We start from the raw sequence: 18,607 nt of genomic DNA on the forward strand, positions 1-18,607 counted from the left end.
TTTTTTTTTTTTTTTTTTTTTGTCTTATTATCATATTTCCGTTGGCATAAATATTAAATTATTATTATTATTATTATTATTGAAAAAAAGAAAAGAAAATGATATCCCATCTTAATTAAAAAGGAAAATCTGTGGCCCTTAGGATTTCTATATTTGGTTTTCTTTATGATGGGATGGACAAATTAATAATAAAATTAAAAATAATATTATAATAATATAGGCATATTTTTATTTAAAGAAAAAAGAAAAAAAAATGTAATTGTTTGGGTTAGCTTGGTTAGCAAGCATTATTACAATTAATGAGATGATGACAAAAAAAATGTGTCTTCCCTTTCAAGTTTCCATATTTTCATGCCTAATATTTCAAATAATTCTTTAATATTTATTTACATTACCCGTCCCGATACGATCTTCTTTGGGCCTTTTCTTTTAGGTTTTTCCTCAAAGTCTTTAAAACGGGTTTGTTAGGAAGAGGTTTCCACTGATGTGGGATCTTATAATCCACCTTCGTGTGAAGCCCAGTGGGCTTTCCCTCAAAGTTTTTAAAACGTGTCTACTAGGGAGAGGTTTCTACTGATGTGGAATCTCATAATTCACTCCCGGAGCCCAATGGGTTTTCTGTCAAAGTTTTTAAAACATGTCTGCTAGGGAGAGGTTTCCACTGATGTGGATCTCATAAGCCACCCCATCTGGAGCCGAGCGTGTTTTCCCTCAAAGTTTCTGAAACACATCTATTAGAGAGAAGTTTCAACTGATGTGGGATCTCATAATCTACCCCATCTAGAGCCCAGCGTGTTTTCCCTCAAAGTTTTTAAAACACATTTGTTAGAGAGAGGTTTCCACTGATGTGGGATCTCACAATCCACCCCTGTCTAGGGCTCAGCGTCTTGCTGACATTTGTTCCCATCTCCAATTGATGTGGAATATCACCATCCACCACACTCCGAGGCCTAGCATCCTCACTGATACTTGTTTCCCTCTCCAATTAATGCAGGATCTCACAAATCAACTCCCTTTAGGGCCCAATATCCTCACCAGCACATTGCTCAGTGTCAAACTCTCATACCATTTGAAACAGTCCAAGCCCACACCCAGCAGATATTATCTTTTTTGGGTTTTACCTCTCAGACTTCCTCTCAAGAATTTTAAAACGTGTGTCAAAAGTTTCCACACCCTTATACCTCTATAGAACATTTTGCTCCCCTCTTCAACCAACGTGAAATCTCACAAATGTACAGTTCCAGTGTTTTAGAACATGAAAAAATTGTCGAGAATTGGTCCCACGAGAAAAAAAAATTATAAATTTATATAATTATGGCGTCAATTTTCATAATTTATTTTTAAAAAATATATATTTTTGAGAAGCAATGAAGCGACCAAAGGGAAGCAGCCTGATAATGCCGTTTGCCACACTCAATGCTCTGCCCAACTCAGCGCCATCATGTCTTTGTTTTTTTTCATCAAATTAATAAATTTATTTTTTAAATTATAATAATAACCAATTTCTAATATTATTCAAACACTTCCCATAAATTTAAAATTAATTAAATTATGAAAAAATATATGTCTTAAGTTAACGTAAATCTAAAGATTTTAAATTATAATTATTGTGTTATTTATTTGAATTAATTTGAACCGACGTGTCGTCCAGAAACTACCTCTGCTCACATCACTATGTCGGCTCGCCCGCATGCCCACACCCCGTGTATGTTGAGATCATTCGCCGTCCATAATCAATATATAAAAAATATTATTAAATTTTCAATAATATATTTTTTATTTAAAAAATAATAATAATAATAATTTGTGGGAAGGCAAAAGGGATTAATTGCGGCGGACATATGTCGGGGGAGAAGGTGCTTTCATGCCCTACACGAGGGTTGCCTGTTTTGGGGACATTTTCTTTCGCATTTATTAATTACCTATTTTTCCCATTTTTCATTATTATTATTCATACTAATAATTAATAAAATCTTCTGATATATATTTAAGCACGGAGTTTATTAAGTGTGAGATCCCACGATCCCTTGGTTAGAGAGGAAAACGAAACACCGGTGTGGAAACTTTTCCTTAAGGGACGCGTTTTAAAGCATTGAGGGGTAGCCCAAAAAGGAAAGCCCAAAGAGGGCTTGGGCCGTTACAAATGGTATCAGACACGAGCGATGTGCCAGCGAGAAGGCTGAGCCCCGAAAGGGGTGGACACGAGGCGCTGTGCCAACTAGGACGTTGGGCCCCGAATAGGGGTAGACACGAGGCGCTGTGCCAGCTAAGACGTTGGGCCCCGAACGGGGGTAGACACGAGGTGGTGTGCTAGCAAGGACGTTGAGCCCCGAAGGGGGTGGGTTTGGTGGTGGTCCCACATCGATTGGAGAAAGAAACGAGTATCAGCGAGAACACTAGACTCCGAAGGGAGATGGATTGCGAGATCCCACAAATCCCACATTGGTTGGGGAAGAGAACGAAAGCCTGAAAGGGAAAAGCCCAAAGAGGACAATATCTGCTAGTAGTATGTTACAATAAGTTTCTAGTTATTTGACGTTTTTCATAGTTCAGTTAACGACCATTTCTTTCTCTCTTATCGTTATTGTTGTTATTATTGTTTAAGGATTTTACCTGTATTTACTTTAAGATTACATCTACATAGTGACTAACTATGATCATAAAATATAAAAGTTACAACTTTTGAAATGTCTCGGGTAAAGTTAAGAATTTCCATTTTGAAGCTATATAAAACCATGTATGTTGTCTTTACATGCAAGAAGACCTAAAAAATATAGTAAAACGAGCATTTGTGCTTTTCTTTACAATTCTATGTAGTTTAAGAATCATTTAAGCTAGACATGATCGATCTTGCTTGTGGAGTGATTCGAATCTCAAATAAATGTTTCACCTTGAGATATTCGATCAATAAGATAATCTGAATCGTACTTCCTTTGCAATGATTCCTTATCACTTCCCGTCCTAAATTTTGAAGTCGACTTGACCATACTGTAATGCCTTGTTAGCTAGGACGTTAATTAATTATGAAACTCAAGGGCATTAGAGCCACCCGACAACTATGTTGGACTAATGAACATAGCATTAATGATTTTGTCTGATTTCAGCTACAATTGATAAATTGATATCCAATAAGCTTATTTATTTAGCTACAACACATTTACCCAAAAGGGTTGGCCTCAAAGTTGCATAATTACAATTTGCTTTAATTTCCTGTTATTATTGTTTTCTTGAGACACCCAAAATGAATCCATTTGAAACTTCCTTTTTATGGTTCATTGTGTTGTTCGTTTGAGAACATCATAACCATTGGTTGACATTTGTACTCAAATCATGTTTTATGATATCATGGGTAAGAAAAGATGCGACGTGTGGATATCGTTCATAGAAAGGAGAGAAAGTTAGTCGTGGGTGTATACACGGTTCGATTATATAAATCTTTTAGACTAACCCGAGTTGGTTGGATTGGTGACTCGAGCAACGCAAACAAAGTTCACACTCCAACCCTACTCACCCTTCTATTTTTCGGGTTGGATTGTCGGGTTATTCTTTTTTTTTTTTTTTAATTATTTAAAAAAAATCATATTTATCCACCGTACATGTTACATTAATACTTAAATCACATAAAGTCATAACTCATCACTAACATCAGTGACAAATGTCAAATATTCGTAATCTTCGTAATAATCTTAAAAACAGGGTAGGGTTGGATTGGGTTGCAACCCTATTTTCGGGTTGACCCAACAAAAAAAATGTCAACCGGCAAACCAATTCAAATTTTATGTTTTTTCAAAAATTCAGCCCAACCCAGTTTTTGTAGTTTGGCTAGATGATCTGGGTTGATCGGGATTCTAAAAGTTCATCCCAACCCTAGTACGTATTCCTTTCGTTCTTAAATTCTTCTTTTACGGCAAGCAATTAAGGTAGGTAGTATAGAAGAGTTCTGATACTGCCGTAGTACTTGGTTGTGGCATCCTCGTATCATATCATTATAAAGTTTACCATGAACAGATGATGTCTCTACCTTGATAGCGCCCCGTCAACCCAAGCTTCATTCGACGTTCAATCCCTTCTCCTCAATCCTGTATTGATCCACGACCATTCTTGGTATCCTTTCTTTGGTGGATATCCCACATGAAATTCGCACGGAGGGCTCCAAACCTCCTCGAGACCACGTTGATATTAATGGGCTAGGGTGGCCCCATTTCGCCTTACCAACCCTAGGGAAACTCCAAATACAGGTCTAGATCATTTGTACAGACAAGACTTTTGGGGTGCTAAGATCCAAAGTCGAGAGGGAAACAACCTAGATCGTACGCAACCGCGACAACTTCAAAGAGCCTCAGGCTATACAGCAGGTTCAACCGGGAGGCAGCGAGCGTAGTTTACGGAGCGGGAGTCATAATTCCAATAGCTAAGGAATTAGAATGAAATTTTATCCAATACAAGCAACTAATGACCGTGGGCTTTATTCGAGCCTATATCATTCTCGACCCAATTGTTGTAGGCCCAAGCCCAATTGACGAGAGAAGACGAGGGAGCCCCACAACACGACGACTTTTTTGAAAACATTTGTGGTCGAGGAATTTGTGTCGAAAACGTGCAAATGAATAGAAGAAATAGAGAGATGGAGAATTACTCTAAGTTTTGTCTCATCACTATGTATGGTTATAATGTAATGAAAGTGAGAGGCTTTCATTTGCTTGTGGACTAATATTTTTCAATACATTATTGTTTTTTTTTTAACTTATGCAAATGAATGATTAATGGGATTGGATTTTTTTTTAATAATTGTTCATTTTTTAAATATAAATATAAATAAATAAAATTATATAATTTATTTTCATTTTTTTCTATTGTAATAATTTATAAATATAATATTCTAAAATAAATATTATTAACCATATAATTATCTCCTTTTAAAATAAGTTTAGTTCTATCAAATTAATATAAATTCATAACAATAAAATATTAATATTAAATTAGTAAAGACATTCAAACCGTTAGCCCAACAAACTTTACAAATTGGGCCGGACTTGAATTAGTTGCAGCAGGCCCAATAGGTCTTGGGCCCAATATCCAATAGAGGGTGCGAGGATGACGTTCGTGCCGTTCAAGGCTTCGGCCCACGGCTCCTTCTCTTCTGAGTGAACCCGCATGACCATAAGAATTGTGTGAAATAAGTCAATTTATCCCGTTGAGGCATTCTTGATTGAGAAAAAATGATTATTATTCCCTCCAGCCAGACAGAAAGAGACTCCTTCCTGGACGAGTAGTGAAGAACTATAGAGAGCTGTGGTTGGTTGTTGACCAACGGAAAGCATGGGAGAAAGAAAGATGCACAAACGAAGGAAAGGAAAGAAAAAGGGCGACTTCATAAAAAGCAAGAAAAGCGCCCAGCAAACAGCGAACCTGACTCGAGAGGGCCCGAGATAAACAAACTAAACAAAGAAAGAAGGGCGCGGGAGCCCGCCCAGGTCAAGGGTCTCCCCGATATCCTCAACAAGTGAAAGTAGAAAAACTCAATTCTGACATCACCACAGCCCACTTGGTTTTCTTTCTCGCGGNCAGCAAACAGCGAACCTGACTCGAGAGGGCCCGAGATAAACAAACTAAACAAAGAAAGAAGGGCGCGGGAGCCCGCCCAGGTCAAGGGTCTCCCCGATATCCTCAACAAGTGAAAGTAGAAAAACTCAATTCTGACATCACCACAGCCCACGAGCTAAACCCCGACGCCGATCCTTTTCTCTGTAAGGCTCCGTACGTATCGTAGCCAACTTTACAATTTTGAAAAACGTCTACTGATTTGTTCTTCTCTCCAACCAATGTGGGATCTCACAATTTGTGTTTTCAGTGGCAGGCTCTGATGTCTCACATTGGTTGGGGAGGAGAATAAAACACTCTTGATAAAGTGTGGAAACTTTTCACTAGCAGAATCGTTTTAAAGTCTTGAGAGAAAGCCTGAAGGGGAAAGCCCAAATAGGACAATATTTGCTAGCGGAGGGCCTGGGTCGTTACAAATGGTATCAGAGCTAGACATTGGACGATGTGCCAGCCTTCTCGCCCTTCCCTGAAGGAGGTAAACACGAGGCGGTGTGCCAGCGAGGATGCTGGGCCTGGAAAGGGGGTGGATAGTGATGTCCCACATTGGTTGGGGAGGAGAAAAAAAAACCATTTATAAGGGTGTGGAAACATTCTGCTAGCAAATGCTTTTTAAAGTTTTGAGGGAAATCTCGAAAGGGAAAGCCCAAAGACAAAACACTCTTTATAAGGGTATGAAAACCTTTAGCTCCAGAAAAGGAAAACTTTTAGCTCCAGAAAAGGAAATCTCAACCGGAAATCTCAAATAAAACAATATTTGCTAGTGGTTGAGGAAATCTCAACCGGAAATCTCAAATAAAACAATATTTGCAGGAAATCTCAAATAAAACAATATTTGCAGGAAATCTCAAATAAAACAATATTTGCAGGAAATCTCAAATAAAATAAAACAATATTTGCAGGAAATCTCAACCAGGAAATCTCAAATAAAACAATATTTGCTAGTGGTTGAGGAAATCTCAACCGGAAATCTCAAATAAAACAATATTTGCAGGAAATCTCAAATAAAACAATATTTGCAGGAAATCTCAAATAAAACAATATTTGCAGGAAATCTCAAATAAAATAAAACAATATTTGCAGGAAATCTCAACCAGGAAATCTCAAATAAAACAATATTTGCTAGTGGTTGAGGAAATCTCAACCGGAAATCTCAAATAAAACAATATTTGCAGGAAATCTCAAATAAAACAATATTTGCAGGAAATCTCAAATAAAACAATATTTGCAGGAAATCTCAAATAAAATAAAACAATATTTGCAGGAAATCTCAACCAGAAAATCTTTGCAGGAAATCTCAACCAGAAAATCTCAAATAAAACAATATTTGCTAGTGGTGGGAAATCTCAAATAAAACAATATTTGCTAGTGGTGGGAAATCTCAAATAAAACAATATTTGCTGGTGGTGGGCCTAGGTCCTTACATAGGCCTTGGGAAATTGCTAGTGGTGGGCCTAGGTCCTTACATAGGCCTTGGGAAATCTCAAATAAAACAATATTTGCTAGTGGTGGGCCTAGGTCCTTACATAGGCCTTTAGCTCCAGAAAAGGAAATCTCAAATAAAACAATATTTGCTAGTGGTGGGCCTAGGTCCTTACATAGGCCGCCTCGTGTCTGGCTATGATACCATTTGCAACAGCCCAAACTCGTGTCTGGCTATGATAGGAAATCTCAAATAAAACAATATTTGCTAGTGGTGGGCCTAGGTCCTTACATAGGCTGCCTCGTGTCTGGCCTTACATAGGCTGCCTCGTGTCTGGCTATGATACCATTTGCAACAGTCCAAGCTCACTACTAGCAGATATTATCCGTTTTGGCCCGTTACGTATTATCGTCAGCCGAGGTTTCCACACACTTATAAATATTTCGTTTCCATCTCTAACCGCTGTGAGATCTCACAATCGACCCTCATGGGAGTCCAACATTCTTACTGTCAGGTCACACCACCCAATATCTCGCTATGATACCATAAAAATATTTGCTAAAACCACCACACATGTCAGTAAAAATTATTCATTTATAATCATTTGCATAATTAAATAAATTATAAAGAAAATGAAATTTTTTTCGACATCGAAAAAAATTCCAATTTATTAATGGTAGTCCGTCCACATGTACTAAGTGCAATTCTCAATATATATATTTTTAGAATATTAAAATTTAAATAATTAGGGTTGAAATATTTGACTTGTCAAAAAAAAAATTCATTATTTTGAATTAAGTATAGGAAGTAAATTACCATAGTTGACTTAAATGATAATAAATATCTTATTTGTCCGAATTATTCTTAAATTGACCGTCGATTAACAAATTTATGTAGTTTTGTCCTTAGTTGCTTTGATAAGCATCCAATGATTAAAAAACAGGTACAAATGTTTCCAACACGTGGGTGAATATTTGAATATTTAACGGCTAAAAATATTATCAATTTATTACTCATAATGTTACGATTTAAACTGATTCAAAATATAACATGATTACAGTTCAACGGTTATGATACTCATGCCAATAGTATATATGGATCACATCAATCATACTTTAAGTGATGTATTTAAGTGATGTATAAAGGCATCAAAATTTGAGATATTATTTTAACATCAATAACGAAGAACTTTTACTATCTCTGGAAAAGAATCAGCTTTTTTTGTCTTCCTTTTCCAATAATTAGAGACAATTTTGAAGAAGTAACATTCAACCTTGAAAGTCAAGCATTTTGGTGGAAATGAAATAATTGAATCCAATTATCTCCAATAATTTGGATGAACTCCCGATTGGATATAATAATCATAATCAAAAACCCAAAAAGGAAACCCAAAAATCATTCGATCAAACCCAAAATCATTACAATTTCACAATATAAAGAGGTGGGTTTTGATAATGGATTCTCCCTCCATTTCAATCCAATGAGTTTCAGTGCGAATGAAAATGAAATCAAAAGCTTTGGGGTTTATAAAATAATCCCCAAAAATGGGGGAAAACCCGAGTGGCGGAAGAGAGAGAAAAAGGGGCGAGGAGAAACGGTCTTGGTGAGAGAGAAGGGATTTGGGATTTGCCATTTGTTGTACTTGGGGGAACTGTTCCCTTTCTCAAACCTTTCTTGCTTTCATGGCTCGGTGACCAACCCTGAAGAAGCTATACTTCAGATGATGATGATGATGATGATGCGCAGGGAAATCGCTGCTCCGATTCTCCCTTCGACTTCCCTCAAATCGGTGCCATACCCATTTCCATTTTGAAATCTCTTAACCCTAATTCGATTCTTGATTCCATTTGCATGTTGATGCTGTATGCATTTTCGATTTAGCTAGAAATGGATGAATGTGGGGAGAGATGAGATTCATGCGGTTCTTGACAATTGGCCGTATGAGATTTCTGCAAATGGGTATGGACGGGTTTTTTTTTAAAAATTTTTTTGTTCTGTTCTTCTCGTTTGTCGGATTTCTGGAATCTGTTAATGTAGTTGAATGATTTATGAGTTAATTGCTTTGATTTAGAATAGAGAATTTGACATTAGTACCTGTTGGAAATGGGTAGCTCATGCATGTTCGTTTCGTTCTATATTCTATTCCATTTGAAACGCCGAGTGTCGAAGAACGTAGGCCTATACACAGAAACTGATATCATTCCAATTGCTTTCACTATCTTGTATCTGTTGGATGATGAAAGTCCCACGTCGGCTAATTTGGGAAATGATCATGGGTTTATAAACAGAGTAGATCATGGGTTTATAAACAAAGAATACTATCTCCATTGGTGTGAGGCTTTTTGGAGAAGCCCAAAGCAAAACCATGAGAGCTTATGCTCAAAGTGGACAATATCATACTATTGTGGAGAGTCGTGTTCGTCTAACAGGATCCACATTCAATGTTTGATGTTATGTGACTTGCATTCTTTCTTTTGGAGCTGATTTAAGTAACAATTCTTGTTTATCTAAATGCTCGTAAGTAAGGTTTGATTTCTTATGTTACAGGTCGTGTCTTTTGAAGTAGTGTTTACATAAAGTGGATAAGTGAGGGTTGGTAGCTTAAGAAGGCTTCTGATCCAGCCTTATGGATTTCCAGGATGATGGCTTTGAGGGATCGCCGAACGAAGACATTATCTTTAAGGAAATTTTCTTTGGGAACAGCGCTAGTCGTTCCAATGAGAGGTGTCCTCGCGAGGCATTTGGTTATGAAAATGGGCTTTGTAAGATTAATGATGCATCTTTATGTTCAAGTAGTGAACTCTCTACGGTGTCCAGTCATTTATACTCGAGGAATGTAAAGCTTGATGAATGTTACAATGCTACTGAGAATGTTAGGACCGGTTCTGCTGCTAATAGTTTTCCATGCAAATGGACTCCAGTGGAAGGCAATGATGAGAATGCATGTGCCAAACGAATGAAACGTTCAACTGATGAACGTTCTGATTCTGTACCTGATCTAGTTATGGTTATGAAATCATCAGATATTAGAGGAGAACCTGTTTCCACTGGTTGCTGTCCAGCTGAGGTTTGTGATTCTGAATCATTTACGTTTCACATTGTAGAATCGTCTAGACGGGGTATTATTTCAAGTTGCTATCGGCTAAAGCACTTTGTAGAAAGAGACAGTACCCGGGGTGAACCTGATGCCTCCAAACGAACATCGTTAAATTTAGAAGGTAATGATGAACCGAGTATGGTGGATAAAGTTAGTGCTTCGCCTGTTTCCCAAGAGAGCTCCATGACCAGGCTGTTGGTTGCAAGTCCTTCTGATACACTCAACGAGCAGTTCGGATCTCCACTACAACTGGTGGTAGGACAAATGAAACTTCAATGTCCAGAACTGGACACTTCGTTGATGACAGATTTGAAAAGAGATCCCCGTCCTCTTCTCCACTATCATGTCGTTCACCTATTTATTGCAGCTGGATGGTCTATCGAAAGGGTCAAAAGACCTTGCAGGCGTTATATGGAAACAGTTTATAGATCACCCCAGGGAAGGACGATTCGTGAATTTTCCAAGGCTTGGAGGGTTTGTGGTGAACTCCTCTTTGCTGATAGATGTAGTTTCGTGAAGGAAGTTGGCAGCAAGGAATGGACTGGCATTCATCAATTCTTGTTTGATCTTTCTGACACGTTGTTACAGGTCGGGAAGGAAATGAATCAATTAGGAGGTACAACTTCATTGGCTCATTGCTGGGTTATTCTCGATCCCTATGTGGTAGTTGTGTTCATTTACCGAAAGATCGGTACACTTAGGAAGGGAGATTTAGTTAGAGCTTCTTGTAGTATTGGGGTTAATGGGAACAATAAGACCGATACTTTTGTGACATTAACAAATGAAGATAGTAGTATTTGTAGTCTATCTGCTGACAAAAATGCATCACCGCTACGTGAACAATCACCATCTGCCAAGAGTGCATTGACAGAGGCCGTGTTAAAAGATCTCGATGGAGGCAATTGTGCTTTTGATGAACAAGCCTGTGATACAATTTTCTCCAATTACTATGCGCATACAGAAGATGCAACAATGAAGCTTTCGACAAGGGTGTCTAATTATGTCCCTAGGTTGGTGAATGGTCCGAATTGCACGGGCAGTCATTGCAATGAACCTGGATGCAAGATAGACAGTGAGGATATAACTTGCAAACCTAGATGTCTGGCGGACTGTCCTGTTCCATCGGGAAATTCAGACAACGTTGTCAGAATTTCTGGCACTACATCTCCTGATGAGGATAGTACTTTGCATTGTTTGGATGAACACAGCTCTGAAAATCAAGTTGAAAAGCCTAATGAATTGGTGAAACATGTACTAACATGTTCCCTAGGAGAAGAAAAAAAAGTCGAAGTCCCACTCGATGATAAGGCGGAAAATAGTTTGGAAGAATCTCTGAATGACTATTCGAACTATACAAGTGATGACCTATCTCATTCTTGTGCCTCAGGCGTTGTAGAGAAGTCGACACAAAATGAGGAAGGTGGGCTGCACTTTTCAGCTTCAAAGTTCAAAACCGAGAATAAAGTTTCTGCCATACATTCTACTTCGAAGAAGAAAGGGCGTCGAAAGTGTAAAAAGATATCTGAAATTAACCCTACCTTGCCACTGCAGATCGATATTGTGAGTGCGACTCCAGGAAAGAAAACTGATTGCTCTCAGTTGGACATGATAGAAGACCAGAAGTCCCATATAGCTGATACTAAAAACGTGGACAGTCATGAGAAGAGCTCGTTTCTCAGTCCTATTTCATGCCATTCTGAGAGGAAAGGTTCAAAGTTCAAAAAGAAATTTGACAGTCTTAGAGGTTCAAAAACCAGAAAGAAGAAATTGAATGAATGTCAAATTGAAGATGACGACCTATTAGTTTCGGCCATAATTAGAAACAAAGATGTCAACTCAAGCGCTATCGGATTTTCCCATATAAGAAAATACTTAAAATCTAGAGCAAAAATGAACTGCAAAAGTCAAAAGAGGAGCTGTAAGTTACTCCTAAGAAGCTTGGGTAATGGGGAAAAGAATTATAAAGATGGCAAGTGGTATGCGATCGGGGCTAGAACAGTATTGTCATGGTTGCTAGATGCTGGGGTTATATCCTCAAATGATATAATCCAATACCAAAGCCCCAAGGATGACAGTGTGGTTAAATATGGTAGAATCACCGGAGACGGCATCGTCTGCAATTGCTGCAGTGAGCTACTCACAATATCTGAATTTAAACATCACGCTGGTTTCAAATTTAATCGCCCGTGTTTGAATCTTTTCTTGGACTCTGGGAGGCCTTTCATGTTGTGCCAGCTTCAGGCCTGGTCAACTGAGTATAAGACAAGGACAAGTAAGACCCGAACAGTTCGAGTCGATGAAGATGATCGAAATGATGACTCATGTGGGATTTGTGGCGATGGTGGAGAGCTAATATGCTGTGATAATTGCCCCTCTACATTCCATCATTCTTGTTTGTCAATTCAGGTTTGTCTCTACATTCCTTCAACGTGTAAGAATCTCATTGTAGCTTTTTTCTTCTTAAGCGACCGAGTTCGAGATTGCTGGTTTTTGTTATCGGTTAATTTTCAGTTTTCTATAGTTTCTATAATCAATAAAAAGTCTACAACTCTTGAACTTTAGGAACTCCCTGAAGGCAACTGGTATTGTTTAAACTGTACTTGCCGGACATGTGGTGGTCTGGTGAATTATGAGGAGACTTCAAGTTCTTCTGATGCACTAAAATGTTCCCAGTGCGAGCAAAAGTGTAATTCCTACGCCTACCTAGAATTGTTTATGTTTATTTTTATTGCATTTGATTAATTTTTTTTCTTTATATTTTTTGATCTTGCATGCCGATTTCTGCAGGGATAATCCGTTACTGGATTTCCTTGAGAAATCGACAAAACGTTCCTAAGACGGTAGATTGTTGAATTTTTTAGAGCCGTAATTTGTTTATTGTAGGGCAGCATACATATTGTCTTCTGCTAAAAGGAGGCAAACAAAAAGCAGAGGAGCTGCAAGTACCATAGTTAGGTCATAATTACATAAATTACTCTTTTTGGAACTTGAAATTCGATGACCAGTTTACGGCCTTTATCCTATCAGAAAACTGTCATGTTTCTCGCACACAGTGTTTCAAATGGACAATATCATACTATTGTAGAGGTTATGCCCTTAGCCATGTCAATAGAATCCTCATTTGTTAAACAAAGAAGTTGTGAACCTCAAAGGTGTAGTCATTGCTAAGATCCGTGGTAGAACTCTATTGAACTAGCAATGTGCTCCCGAGAAAAGGATGACTGGATAGTGCCTGATGGATAGATGACTATTTAAGGGGGAGTCAATGATACTTTGTTCAAGGAGAGGATTGTTGAAGTCCCACATTGGTTAAGTAAGGTAAAAATAATGGGTATATAAGGAGCACTATCTCCATTAGTATGAGGCGTTTGAAGAAATCAAAAGCAAACCCAAGAGAGGCTATGCTCAAAGTTGACCATATCATATCATTGTGGAGGTCTCTTGTTCCTAACAACGTCTAGCAGGGTGCATGCAAGTGGTGAACAGATGCTTTGAGAACTTCTCGTTGCGTCTGCTCCTAAGACCATAACTTGGCAGAAGAATCATAGACATTCCATTATAGAGCCCTGTCTTCAAAATCCTCATATCTGTAGTTAATCATTTATTTTGCTGCATGAATTCACCCTGTAGTTCATTTATTTTGTATAGGGGTCCCTATGTTCCTTTTTTTCATATAAACTTTATTAAGGTTATTTTTTAGAGCAGTGAAATCCTATCTTTCTTATAGGCTAAACACTTCATTTAATTACCTTGTAGTGGAAACACTATTGACTCATCAATGATAATCTTCGTATCGATCGTTGGCTGTTTGAGCTTTGAGTTCTTCTTATGAGGGAACTCCTGAACATGGGGTATCTCATCCTTCTAACAAATAATTGTTTAAACAGATCATGGGCAATGCCTGAAACAAAAAGACATCGATCCGGGAGTAGGATCTCATATTTGGTTCTGTAGTGCGAGTTGCCAGACGGTATTTTTGCATTACTCTTCTTTATTTACGTAGTTTTTCCTGGTTGTGACCATCTATTGTCGGTATTTACATAATGTCGTTCACTGATGTGTGCAGATTTATGCTGGTCTTCAGTCACGACTTGGATTGATTAATGAGTGTGCAAACGGGTTTTCATGGATGCTTCTTAGATGCATTCATAATGAACAGAAAATTCTGTCTACCTCACGCTTAGCTATGATGGCAGAGTGCAATTCCAGATTAGTAGTGGCTCTTACCATCATGGAGGAATGCTTTTTATCCATGGTAGATCCAAGAACAGGAATAGATATGATACCACATCTGGTGTACAGCTGGAAGTTAGTACCTTCTTTTTCTTTCTTGATAAGAAACTTACTTTTTATATTGAATGGAGTACTGTGGGAAATACCATTTTTATTTATGGTTACCTTTGTACAAAGAACATTTTCATTGTAAGTAAACCTCCCAACGCCACGGAAGGAGGCGCGTTATTCCCCTCTTTCAAAGATTCTACTCAAAGACGGCCTGAAACTATAGGAAACCAACAAGGCCCACCTTTAACAACTCAAGCACCGTTCCAAATGGAGTTCTAATACTGTAACATCCCAAGCCCACCGCTAGCAAATTTTGTCCTCTTTGGGCTTTTTCTTCTGGACCTCCCCTCAAGAATTTCTAAAATGCGTCTGCTAGGGAGAGGTTTCCACACCCTTATAAAGAATGCTTCGTCCTCCTCCCTAACCGATGTGGGATCTCACAAATACAATCTATGGGTCCAAGGAATTTTGTAGGGATTTTGAAAAGAGAGAAACAGTAAGGAAGAACTAATTGACCCAAAGTGACCCAAGGTGACCCAAAGTGGCCATTTTGGCCTCCAAGCATGTGCCTTAACCCTTATGGGGCTTCTCTGCAGTTCATTCTTTCGTTGTCTGATGGTCCCTTCTCCTGTTAGGAGTTTTGTCTTTATGCTCCGTAGAAGATTAAGGTTCCAACAAAGGTTAAGTTCTTTATCTGATAGGCTTTACACGGGACGAGTTAACACTATTGATCGGCTTTAGAGAAAGTTGCCTTCATTAGTTGTTTTGTTAGGATCTTGCACAACTGGAGTCCCTTTCTTTACTGGGCTCCCTTTAAGGCTTGACTTTTTGGATCCTTGTGTATTCTTTCATTTTCTCTTAAAGAAAGAAACACAGACGACCGAGAAAGAAAGGCTCCACGTTCTCTAAGTGGTTACCTTACGTAAAGTTGGTAGAGTACGCTTAACCTCGAGATTTGAAATTACTGCTTATATACATGGTATTGGCCATAATTTACAAGAACATTCTGTAGTCTTTCATAAGTGAATCGCTTTCGAGGCCTCTCGGATATAAGTGGTAAAGCATACCAGGCAGGGAAATAAAGGCTGCTCGATCTCCTGTAAGGCCAACCCTCAATGGCGAGCTCAACCTAATAAACCTTTCACGGGTGCACTCTTGGCCAGAAAGTGGGCGAAGCCTTGAGTACCCTTTCTTTCTTTATTATTTCATTTGTTAAATTTTGTGGCAAGTGTTTAAGACAATGAATGTTTTTATAAGTCAATACTTTTAAGTTGCTATTGCCTGACCAAGTACCTGTTTTGGCTGGCAGTTTTCTGCTTCATCATCTGCTAAATCATTCACAGAAATATCTATACTCAAATTCGTTCTGTTGTCTGATGTGATATGCAGGTCTAGTTTTCCTCGTCTCGACTTTCATGGATTTTACACCGTAATACTAGAGAAAGATGATGTGCTGCTATGTGTAGCTTCTATCAGGTACCCTAAATTATTCCTTTTTATACCAATATTAACCACCATGCATTAGTCTAATGGTCAATAAGCAAGCGTCGATGTCAATAATGAACGGTTTTGTGAGAATGATTTCAAGTCATGGTGGTCACCTACCTAAGATTATAAAAGACTACGATCTCTTAGAGTTATTTTGTTCTTACTACATCTTAGAAACGGGGGAGAAAAACCAAAAAGACTTGGAAAGCCGAGAGACTTTAGAGACCTTTCTTCCCATATATCTGACTGATAAAGGGAAGAGAGCAACCATCTAATCCGTTCCTTGCCTTAGCTTATACGGGCTTGAAGATGTTATTACTTGTACCATTAGCCTACGATTGTTGGCATATTAGATGGGCTATAACTAGCTCGAATGGATTGTCTGCCTTGAATAGCTTACTAATAGATACTAGTAGGAACTACGAACAGCCCTTTGAGAATATTTGAGGTGTGCTCAAGCTTTTCAAGCTTTCCGAACATTCGGGGATATTAAGAAAAAGACAATGGTGTCGATTTTGTTGTGTGATTCTTGTTGGCTTAGTAGTAACTAGTAACTTTTGAGCTTGTACTTTTTATTGCTTTCTCAAAGAGTATTTTCGGTATTGGATTAGACGGTTCTAACTGTTTGTGATCTATTACAATTATACACGTACATATTCTCCACTTTTATTCGGACTTTCTCGTTGCAGGGTACATGGATCAGAACTGGCTGAGATGCCCCTGATTGCAACGTGTAGTAAATATCGTCGCCAGGGAATGTGTAGGCGCCTACTGAATGCTATAGAAGAGGTATTTTTCCTGGTCCGCTATTGCGATGCTTTTCGGGTCTTCTCTGGTCACTTAGTTGTTTGAAAGTTCATATTCATGCTGGTCGTAACACTTCGATTTTTTAGTTTGCTATATGGTAATAAATGTAGCTTTTTCTGTCGAAGTCTCCTTACGTCGTCGTTTTCGTGGGCGTTCCAGATGCTATTGTCTTTTAAGGTGAAAAAGCTTGTGATAGCTGCAATTCCTAGTCTAGTAGAGACATGGACTGAAGGTTTTGGGTTCATACCTGTGGAAGATGATGAGAAACAAAGTCTTCACAGGTTCAATTTGATGGTGTTCCCTGGAACATTACTACTAAAAAAGGCCTTATATGTAAGTGGCCAAAATACAGAGACAACACAAGGCAAGTGTCATTTGTTCCCTATACTAGACTCTCATCTGCTATATTAATTTAACTCGAACTCGAACAAATCAACTAAACCAGGAATTCGTTCGAAACAAGAATGTGATTCTGAAAAAGCATGTTCTAGAACGGAAATGAAACGTTTAACGTTTGAAGAATTGCAAGAACATGATGGTGAAAAGACGATGGACGATCGCGAAGGGAATCCAGCTCCGATGAGTCCATCGACAACAACAAATGGAATGGATACTTGTTCAGGACAGAAATCTATTCAGTCTGTACAACAAGAACAAGAACATGATGGAGGAAAGTGTTGCACTGACGAAGTTGGTGCTGCAAGTGAAACACGCATCCACGAGGGGAACGAGTCGTTAGAAGTAGAAGTCGTTGGCACGGAACGTGACACGTTCAGCTTACAGAAGGAAAGAGCTGGGATGGGGTTCGTGCAGTCGGTAGGGCGGGATTTGTAGAAGCTGGTGTTCTAACTTTTAGTTAAAAACAAGGTTTAGAGGAGTTGGAGTTAAAAGAGGAAAGGAGTTTGCAGGACCATTTTTGAAAGCTGTCCAGTGAACATGAATTTTCTAAGATAGGGAATGAATGACCAAGTTTGGTTTTTTTTGAATGTAGGATAGGATCATCAGGTTATGTATGTATGTATGTATGTATGTATGTATGTATGTATGTATGTATGTATGTATGTATGTATGTATAGGTTATGTATGTATGTATGTATGTATGTATGATGAAGCATATCTTTTTGTAGCTTGAAAACAGCATCATCATTAACAGATCAAATCTGATCATCCTATATAAACAAAACTGTTTTCTTTGCATATGCTTGCTTGATTGAATTTTTCTTCTTTTTTTTTTTAGTACGGACAATGTCTGCTAGCGGTTGGTTTGAACCATTACAAATGGTATCAGAGTTAGACACTGATCGGTGTGCCAATGAGGATGTTGGACCCTCAAGGGAGTGGGTTGTGAGATCCCATATGGGTTAGAGAGGAGAATGAAACATTTCTTATGAGGGTCTGGAACCTCTCCCTAGAGGACGTTGGGGTGGAGATGTGGGGCACAAGGTGATGGCTCAAGGAATACACGTGTGCTCGCATGTTGGAGCACCTTTACGGGGTGAGAGACCTATTAATTCGGCTCTCCCCCACTCGAACTCGGCTGCCTCTTTGCAGCAAGGTCGTCCTCCCAAATTCTTTCTGAAACTCCGACTTTTGAGGTTAAGGCCCGGGGCCCTACTCGACTTTTCAACAAGCCTATCTTTGTCCTTCATGTCTATCTTGATGTCCGTCTCCCTAGAGCATTCTTTATAAAGGTGTGAAACTTTGCCTATCTTGATGTCTATGTCAAACTGACAACGATACCTAACGGGCCAAAACGAATAATATTTACCCGTGATAGACTTTGGCTGTTACATGTTGCCCTTTTCTTCATGTCAAGACATAACATTTGACAACAATACAGGCGCTAAAATGAATGAACAATATCTAACGGGCTAAAATGAACCATGTCTAATAGGGATAACTTGAACAAT

The 18,607-nt window shown here is 38.5% G+C and overlaps 1 protein-coding gene across 1 annotated transcript; it reads left to right on the top strand.

The window, feature by feature from the left end:
- The first annotated feature begins 8,420 nt into the window (after nucleotides 1–8,420).
- LOC111797270 (increased DNA methylation 1) lies at nucleotides 8,421–17,894 on the top strand. Its single transcript, XM_023680228.1, is given in 10 exon segments — nucleotides 8,421–8,810; nucleotides 9,569–12,524; nucleotides 12,681–12,804; nucleotides 14,006–14,088; nucleotides 14,185–14,426; nucleotides 15,792–15,878; nucleotides 16,580–16,679; nucleotides 16,857–17,061; nucleotides 17,143–17,465; nucleotides 17,468–17,894. Coding segments are annotated over 9 exon segments (4,131 nt in total). The 5' UTR covers nucleotides 8,421–8,810; nucleotides 9,569–9,647; the 3' UTR covers nucleotides 17,558–17,894.
- The last annotated feature ends 713 nt before the right edge of the window (nucleotides 17,895–18,607 follow it).

This window comes from Cucurbita pepo, chromosome LG06 (genome assembly GCF_002806865.2).
Source record: "Cucurbita pepo subsp. pepo cultivar mu-cu-16 chromosome LG06, ASM280686v2, whole genome shotgun sequence".
Classification (NCBI taxonomy): Eukaryota; Viridiplantae; Streptophyta; class Magnoliopsida; order Cucurbitales; family Cucurbitaceae; genus Cucurbita; species Cucurbita pepo.